The sequence below is a fragment of the Somniosus microcephalus genome, chromosome 4 (assembly GCF_052327205.1).
Source record: "Somniosus microcephalus isolate GS21.2 chromosome 4, FLI_Smic_1.0, whole genome shotgun sequence".
NCBI lineage: Eukaryota > Metazoa > Chordata > Chondrichthyes > Squaliformes > Somniosidae > Somniosus > Somniosus microcephalus.
This window is the reverse complement of record NC_140990.1, coordinates 97,550,133-97,559,614: the sequence shown is the minus strand read 5'-3', so window position 1 is coordinate 97,559,614 and position 9,482 is coordinate 97,550,133. Positions and strand designations below refer to the sequence as shown.

At 65.0% G+C, this 9,482-nt stretch overlaps 1 protein-coding gene across 1 annotated transcript in view; it reads right to left on the bottom strand.

Moving 5' to 3' along the window:
- Positions 1–9,482, bottom strand: part of rnf31 (ring finger protein 31) — a 132,190-nt gene that overhangs the window by 40,546 nt on the left and 82,162 nt on the right. Inside the window, 3 exon segments of the mRNA XM_085984117.1 lie at positions 54–382; positions 6,442–6,732; positions 6,734–6,983. Coding sequence (XP_085840243.1) covers positions 54–382; positions 6,442–6,732; positions 6,734–6,983 — 870 coding nt within the window.

Here is a 9,482-nt window from a genome sequence, read left to right as displayed (position 1 = left end):
AAGTAGAGCTGGGAGACATCCCCACTGGGGGGAGGGTTCGAGCGAGCGCGATTCAAGATGGCGGCCTACTTACGCGGATCATGTGCACGAGGCGCAGCCCAGCCGCGCGCATGTCCTCCTGCCTGGCCAGCTCGGCGATGCGGTCCGCGACGGCAGCTCCTCCTCCTCCCGCGGCCGCCGCACCATCTGGGCCGCCAGACCCCTCCCCCGGAGGCTCCGGCCGCTCCTCCAGCTTCTGGATCTTGGGGTGGGGGCTGGACACCAGCCCGGCGGGCCAGGGGTCTGCGTCCTGCCCGCGGGCACTGGTTCGGTTGCATACCTCGCAGATCCTGCCGGGTTGCAGATTGCGGAACGTGCAGTGTTGGCATTCCCAGCCAGCGACCTGTTTTTGGGGGGGGGGGGGTCGGCGGGTGGGTGCAGGGGTTCAAAGAGAGACAAGACTTGCATTTATATAGCACCTTTCACCACCTTGGGACATCTCAAACCACTTCACAGCCAAGCCAGCACTTTATTTTTTTTGAAGTGGAGTCACTGTTGTAATGCAGGAAACGTGGCAGCCAATTTGAGCAAAGCAAGATCCCACAAACAGCGATGTGATAATAACCACAATCTGTATTTTTTTTTAGTGATGTTGTTTGGAGGGGGATAAATACTGGCCCCGGGACACCCTGGCTCTTCTACAAAATAGTGGACCTGAAGTCATTTATGAACACCCGAGAAGGCAGACGGGGGCCCTCGGTTTAACGTCTCATCCGAAAGACGGCCTCTCCGACAGGGCAGCACTCCCTCGGTACTGGCACCGAGGGTGGGTCAGCCCTAGATTATGGGGTTCGAGTCTCTGGACTCTGAGGCGAGAGTGAGGCTCACTGGACCATGGTGGAGACACGAGGGAAGGTTACAGGACGTAGCGCTTGCCCTGACTTGGAGCAGACAGGGAGGTGGGTGGGGCTTGTTTGCCCTGCGGCCCGACCCCACCCCCCTGGCCCCTTTGCTCAGCTAAGGTAGCTGCTGGGTTTCAGGAGCCTGCAAGGCAAGTGACGGGGGGGTGGGTTACAGTTTGATTAAGTTACTTGGTTACTGAAGTTGGTAGCGCACTTCATCTCCGAGTCTGACGGTTGTGGGTTCATAGTCCCACTTCAGGGACTTGAGCACATAAAGCTAGGCTGACACTCCAGTGTGGTACTAAGGGAGTGCTGCACTGTCGGAGGTGCCGTCTTTCGGATGAGACGTTAAACCGAGGGACCCCGTCTGCCCTCTCAGGTGGACCACCGCGCTGGCCAGTGCTCGTATAAACACCACCCCTCCCCGCCCCCCCACCCCCCCCTCCCAAAAACGATGGCTCGGTGAGTGAATGCACGCTCAGCATGGTACTGAGCCCCACACACAGCAGGAAGAGCCCAGGTTCCGTCCATCCAGGTCTGTGCTGAGTGAGCAGATCCCAATCGGGGACGGGGCTACAATTTGACTCATCGCCCCCTATGGGAGGGCAATAAAATCAGCAAGGGTGGTGGCTCCTGATCACGAGCTAGTGGCCCTCACTGGGAACTGGATGTGCATATATGCGTGCGCTCGTATGGGCAGCATCTGGCTTGTCTGTGATGGTCCCCGTGGTTGAATACCCAGCTAACACTCACTGGGCTCTTACATTGTGAATAGATGTGGTATTGAAAGAACAGATGATCTGTTTCCCCTCCCCCCGCCCCCAACCATCTTCAGGAGAGGAGGGGAGAGTATAATTGGGGCGTGGGAGAGAAGGGCAAGGGAGAAGGTAAGGGGGAAAGACGTTTAGCACAACACCAACACAGGACGGACGGTAGGACACAGGTCGAGCACAAGAATCTCACTTGACGAGCCACTGGTCTAAAAGGCAGTAAGAGGGGCAATGGAGGCCAAAGCCCTATTGCAAGGGGAGGGAGACGGAGGGACGGGAAGGGGGGGGGGGGGAGACGGAGGGACGGGGAGGGGAGGAAGACGACGGGGGGTGGCGATGGCGAGACGGGGACGGGGGGTGGCGATGGCGAGACGGGGACGGAGGAACGGGGAGGGGGGGGAGACGGAGGAACGGGGAGGGGGGAGACGGAGGAACGGGGAGGGGGGGAGACGGAGGAACGGGGAGGGGGGGAGACGGAGGAACGGGGAGGGGGGGAGACGGAGGAACGGGGAGGGGGGGAGACGGAGGAACGGGGAGGGGGGGAGACGGAGGAACGGGGAGGGGGGGAGACGGAGGAACGGGGAGGGGGGGAGACGGAGGAACGGGGAGGGGGGGAGACGGAGGAACGGGGAGGGGGGGAGACGGAGGAACGGGGAGGGGGGGAGACGGAGGAACGGGAGGGGGGGAGACGGAGGAACGGGGAGGGGGGGAGACGGAGGAACGGGGAGGGGGGGAGACGGAGGAACGGGGAGGGGGGGAGACGGAGGAACGGGGAGGGGGGGGGAGACGGAGGAACGGGGAGGGGGGGAGACGGAGGAACGGGGAGGGGGGGGAGACGGAGGAACGGGGAGGGGGGGGAGACGGAGGAACGGGGAGGGGGGGAGACGGAGGAACGGGGAGGGGGGGAGACGGAGGAACGGGGAGGGGGGGAGACGGAGGAACGGGGAGGGGGGGAGACGGAGGAACGGGGAGGGGGGGAGACGGAGGAACGGGGAGGGGGGAGACGGAGGAACGGGGAGGGGGGGGAGACGGAGGAACGGGGAGGGGGGGAGACGGAGGAACGGGGAGGGGGGGAGACGGAGGAACGGGGAGGGGGGGAGACGGAGGAACGGGGAGGGGGGGAGACGGAGGAACGGGGAGGGGGGAGACGGAGGAACGGGGAGGGGGGAGACGGAGGAACGGGGAGGGGGGAGACGGAGGAACGGGGAGGGGGGGAGACGGAGGAACGGGGAGGGGGGAGACGGAGGAACGGGGAGGGGGGGAGACGGAGGAACGGGGATGGGGGGGAGACGGAGGAACGGGGATGGGGGGAGACGGAGGAACGGGGATGGGGGGAGACGGAGGAACGGGGAGGGGGGGAGACGGAGGAACGGGGAGGGGGGGAGACGGAGGAACGGGGAGGGGGGGGAGACGGAGGAACGGGGAGGGGGGGAGACGGAGGAACGGGGAGGGGGGGAGACGGAGGAACGGGGAGGGGGGGGAGACGGAGGAACGGGGAGGGGGGGAGACGGAGGAACGGGGAGGGGGGGAGACGGAGGAACGGGGAGGGGGGGAGACGGAGGAACGGGGAGGGGGGGAGACGGAGGAACGGGGAGGGGGGGAGACGGAGGAACGGGGAGGGGGGGAGACGGAGGAACGGGGAGGGGGGGAGACGGAGGAACGGGGAGGGGGGGAGACGGAGGAACGGGGAGGGGGGGAGACGGAGGAACGGGGAGGGGGGGAGACGGTGGAACGGGGAGGGGGGAGACGGAGGAACGGGGAGGGGGGGAGACGGAGGAACGGGGAGGGGGGGAGACGGAGGAACGGGGAGGGGGGGAGACGGAGGAACGGGGAGGGGGGGAGACGGAGGAACGGGGAGGGGGGGAGACGGAGGAACGGGGAGGGGGGGAGACGGAGGAACGGGGAGGGGGGGAGACGGAGGAACGGGGAGGGGGGGAGACGGAGGAACGGGGAGGGGGGGGAGACGGAGGAACGGGGAGGGGGGGAGACGGAGGAACGGGGAGGGGGGGAGACGGAGGAACGGGGAGGGGGGAGACGGAGGAACGGGGAGGGGGGGAGACGGAGGAACGGGGAGGGGGGGAGACGGAGGAACGGGGAGGGGGGGAGACGGAGGAACGGGGAGGGGGGGAGACGGAGGAACGGGGAGGGGGGGAGACGGAGGAACGGGGAGGGGGGGAGACGGAGGAACGGGGAGGGGGGGAGACGGAGGAACGGGGAGGGGGGGAGACGGAGGAACGGGGAGGGGGGGGAGACGGAGGAACGGGGAGGGGGGGAGACGGAGGAACGGGGAGGGGGGGAGACGGAGGAACGGGGAGGGGGGGAGACGGAGGAACGGGGAGGGGGGGAGACGGAGGAACGGGGAGGGGGGGAGACGGAGGAACGGGGAGGGGGGGAGACGGAGGAACGGGGAGGGGGGGAGACGGAGGAACGGGGAGGGGGGGAGACGGAGGAACGGGGAGGGGGGGAGACGGAGGAACGGGGAGGGGGGGAGACGGAGGAACGGGGAGGGGGGGAGACGGAGGAACGGGGAGGGGGGAGACGGAGGAACGGGGAGGGGGGGAGACGGAGGAACGGGGAGGGGGGGAGACGGAGGAACGGGGAGGGGGGGAGACGGAGGAACGGGGAGGGGGGGAGACGGAGGAACGGGGAGGGGGGGAGACGGAGGAACGGGGAGGGGGGGAGACGGAGGAACGGGGAGGGGGGGAGACGGAGGAACGGGGAGGGGGGAGACGGAGGAACGGGGAGGGGGGGGAGACGGAGGAACGGGGAGGGGGGGAGACGGAGGAACGGGGAGGGGGGAGACGGAGGAACGGGGAGGGGGGGAGACGGAGGAACGGGGAGGGGGGGAGACGGAGGAACGGGAGGGGGGGGAGACGGAGGAACGGGGAGGGGGGGAGACGGAGGAACGGGGAGGGGGGGAGACGGAGGAACGGGGAGGGGGGGAGACGGAGGAACGGGGAGGGGGGAGACGGAGGAACGGGGAGGGGGGGAGACGGAGGAACGGGGAGGGGGGGAGACGGAGGAACGGGGAGGGGGGGAGACGGAGGAACGGGGAGGGGGGGAGACGGAGGAACGGGGAGGGGGGGAGACGGAGGAACGGGGAGGGGGGGAGACGGAGGAACGGGGAGGGGGGGAGACGGAGGAACGGGGAGGGGGGAGACGGAGGAACGGGGAGGGGGGAGACGGAGGAACGGGGAGGGGGGAGACGGAGGAACGGGGAGGGGGGGAGACGGAGGAACGGGGAGGGGGGGAGACGGAGGAACGGGGAGGGGGGAGACGGAGGAACGGGGAGGGGGGGAGACGGAGGAACGGGAGGGGGGGAGACGGAGGAACGGGGAGGGGGGGAGACGGAGGAACGGGGAGGGGGGGAGACGGAGGAACGGGGAGGGGGGAGACGGAGGAACGGGGAGGGGGGAGACGGAGGAACGGGAGGGGGGGAGACGGAGGAACGGGGAGGGGGGGAGACGGAGGAACGGGGAGGGGGGAGACGGAGGAACGGGGAGGGGGGGAGACGGAGGAACGGGGAGGGGGGGAGACGGAGGAACGGGGAGGGGGGGAGACGGAGGAACGGGGAGGGGGGGAGACGGAGGAACGGGGAGGGGGGGAGACGGAGGAACGGGGAGGGGGGGAGACGGAGGAACGGGGAGGGGGGGAGACGGAGGAACGGGGAGGGGGGGAGACGGAGGAACGGGGAGGGGGGAGACGGAGGAACGGGGAGGGGGGAGACGGAGGAACGGGGAGGGGGGGAGACGGAGGAACGGGGAGGGGGGGAGACGGAGGAACGGGGAGGGGGGGAGACGGAGGAACGGGGAGGGGGGGAGACGGAGGAACGGGGAGGGGGGGAGACGGAGGAACGGGGAGGGGGGGAGACGGAGGAACGGGGAGGGGGGGAGACGGAGGAACGGGGAGGGGGGGAGACGGAGGAACGGGGAGGGGGGGAGACGGAGGAACGGGGAGGGGGGGAGACGGAGGAACGGGGAGGGGGGGAGACGGAGGAACGGGGAGGGGGGGAGACGGAGGAACGGGGAGGGGGGGAGACGGAGGAACGGGGAGGGGGGGAGACGGAGGAACGGGGAGGGGGGAGACGGAGGAACGGGGAGGGGGAGACGGAGGAACGGGAGGGGGGGAGACGGAGGAACGGGGAGGGGGGGAGACGGAGGAACGGGGAGGGGGGGAGACGGAGGAACGGGGAGGGGGGAGACGGAGGAGGGGGGAGACGGAGGAACGGGGAGGGGGGAGACGGAGGAACGGGGAGGGGGGAGACGGAGGAACGGGGAGGGGGGAGACGGAGGAACGGGGAGGGGGGAGACGGAGGAACGGGGAGGGGGGAGACGGAGGAACGGGGAGGGGGGGGAGACGGAGGAACGGGGAGGGGGGGGAGACGGAGGAACGGGGAGGGGGGAGACGGAGGAACGGGGAGGGGGGGAGACGGAGGAACGGGGAGGGGGGGAGACGGAGGAACGGGGAGGGGGGAGACGGAGGAACGGGGAGGGGGGGAGACGGAGGAACGGGGAGGGGGGGAGACGGAGGAACGGGGAGGGGGGGAGACGGAGGAACGGGGAGGGGGGGAGACGGAGGAACGGGGAGGGGGGGGAGACGGAGGAACGGGGAGGGGGGGAGACGGAGGAACGGGGAGGGGGGGAGACGGAGGAACGGGGAGGTGGGGAGACGGAGGAACGGGGAGGTGGGGAGACGGAGGGAGACGAGAGGGGGGTATGGATGGACGGGGCGGGGGGACAGGTGACTGGGAGTGGGGGCGGTGCCCGTTACAGATCGTTCGAGACGGTTACCTGGTGGGAGGGCGGCGGTGGCGGAGCAGGCGCCAAGCTGCCTGCCACCGGCTTTGTCCCAGGAGCGAAGTTGGGCCTGCCCGCCAGCCTGGGCCTGTCGCAGGCGCAGCACAACACAGAGGTGGGCTCGTTCTGAAAGGTGCAGGCCTGGCAGCCCCAGCGCGTCCTGGGGGCGGCGGCGGCGGCTCTCGTCTCTCCTGCCCCAGGGGCCCGGCTGGCCCGTGGGCGCTCGCAGCCCCCGCACAGCACGGCCCGGGCCTCGTTGTCGAGGTGGCAGCTGGCGCAGGTCCATGGCAGGCGGGGCAGGCTGGACGCGGTCAGGTCCGAGGGGCGTCGATCGGGCCTGGGCAGGGAGGGCCAGTAGCCCTGCTGCTCGGCGCTCATGCTCCTCCGGCCTAGTCCGGGTTTGGCCACGATCCTGGTCGCCTCCTCTGGCTCCGATGTGGGGGGGCGTCGTCGTTGACACAGCACCAGTAAGGCCTGGCGATTGGCTCGCGGCTGACGGTGTCGGCACACTAGGTGAATGTCCATCCGGCCCCTCACTGTAACAAGAACAGAGACATGGGCTTCAATTAACTCATTTGTTTTATATTTGTTCCTGGGATTGGGATGTGAGCGTTACTGGCAAGGCCAGCATTTATTGCCCGTCCCTAATTGCCCTTGAGAAGGTGGTGGCGAGCCGCCTTCGTGAACCTCTGCAGTCCGTGAGGTGATGGTACTCCCACAATGCTGTTAGGGAGTTCCAGGATTTTAACCCAGTGACGATGAAGGAACGGCGATATACTTCCAAGTCAGGATGGTGTGTGACTTGGAGGTGGTGGTGCTCCCATGCGTCTACTGCCCTTGTCCTTCTAGGTGGTAGAGGTCGCAGGTTTGGGAGGTGCTGCCGAAGAAGCCTTGGCGAGTTGCTGCAGTGCATCTGGTAGATGGTACACACTGTAGCCACGGTACGCCGGTGGTGGAGGGAGTGAATGTTTAAGGTGGTGGAATGGGTGCCAATCAAGCGGGCTGCTTTGTCCTGGATGGTGTCGAGCTTCTTGAGTGTTGTTGGAGCTGCACTCATCCAGGCAAGTGGAGAGTATGCCATCACACTCCTTACTTGTGCCTTATAGATGGTGGAAAGGCTTTGGGGAGTCAGGAGGTAAGACACTTGCCGCAGAAAACCTAGCCTCTGACCTGCTTTTATAGCCACAGTATTTATGTGGTTAAGTTTCTGGTCAATGGTGACCCCCAGGATGTTGATGGTGGGGGATTCGGCGATGGTAATGCCATTGAATGTCAAGGGGCGGTGGTTATATTCGCTCTTGTTGGAGATAGTCATTGCCTGGCACTTGTCTGGCACAAATGTTACCTGCCACTTATAAGCCTAAGCCTGAATGTCGTCCAGGTCTTGTTGCATGCGGGCATGGACTGCTTCATTATCTGAGTTGTGAATGGCACTGAACACTGTGCAGTCATCAGCGAACAGCCCCACTTCTGACCTTATGTTGGAGGGAAGGTCATTGATGAAGCAGCTGAAGATGGTTGGGCCTAGGAGACTGCCCTGAGAAACTCCTGCAGCGATGCCCTAGGGCTGTGATGATTGACCTTCAATCACCACAACCACCTTTGTGCTAGGTATGACTCCAGCCAGTGGAGCGTTTTCCCCCTGATTCCCATTGACTTCAGTTTTACTAGGGCTCCTTGAGGCCACACTCAGTCAAATGCTGCCTTGATGTCAAGGGCAGTCACTCTCATCTCACCTCTGGAATTCAGCTCCTTTGTCCATGTTTGGGCCAAGGCTATAATGATGTTGGGAGCCGAGTGGTCCTGGCGGAACCCAAACTGAGCATCAGTGAGCAGGTTATTGGTGAGTAAGTGCCGCTTGATAGCACTGTCGATGACACCTTCCATCACTTTGCTGATGATTGAGAGTAGACTGATGGGGCGGTAATTGGCTGGGTTGGATTTGTCCTGTTTTTTGTGGACAGGATATACCTGGGCAGTTTTTCACATTGTCGGATAGATGCCAGTGTTGTAGCTGTACTGGAACAGCTTGGCTAGAGGCGTGGCTAGTTCTGGAGCACAAGTCTTCAGTACGACAGCCGGGGTGCTGTCGGGGCCCATAGCCTTTGCTGTATCCAGTGCGCTCAGCCATTTCTTGCTATCACGTGGAGTGAATCGAATTGGCTGAAGACTGGCTTGTGTGATGGTGGGGACATCAGGAGGAGGCCGAGATGGATCATCCACTCGGCACTTCTGGCTGAAGATGGTTGCAAATGTTTCAGCCTTGTCTTTTGCACTCACGTGCTGGGCTCTGCAATCAGGATGAAATGTTCATGGAGCCTCCTCCTCCCGTTAGTTGTTTAATGGTCCACCACCATTCATGACTGGATGTGGCAGGACTGCAGAGCTTTGATCTGATCTGTTGGTTTTGGGATCGCTTAGCCCTGTCTATAGCATGCTGCTTCCGCTGTTTAGCATGCATGTAGTCATGTGATGCAGCTTCCCCAGGTTGGCACCTCATTTTTAGGTACGCCTGGTGCTGCTCCTGGCATGCTCTTCTACACTCCTTATTGAACCAGGATTGGTCCCCTGGCTTGATGGTAATGGTAGGGTGAGGGATATGCCGGGCCATGAGGTTACAGATTGTGGTGGAATACAATTCTGCTGCTGCTGATGGCCCACAGCACCTCATGGATGTCCAGTTTTGAGCTTCTAGATCTGTTCTGAGTCTATCCCATTTAGCACGGTGGTAGTGCCACACAACACGATGGAGGGTGTCCTCAGTGTGAAGACGGGACTTTGTCTCCACAATGACCGTGCGGTGGTCACTGCTACCAATACTGTCATGGACAGATGCATCTGCGATAGGTAGATTGGTGAGGACGAGGTCAAGTAGGTTTTTCCCTCGTGTTGGTTCTCTCACCACCTGTCGCAGGCCCAGTCTGGCAGCGATGTCCTTCAGGACTCGGCCAGTTCAGTCAGCAGTGGTGTTACTGAGCCACTCTTGGTGATGGACATTGAAGTCCCCCACCCAGAGTACATTCTGAGCCCTTGCT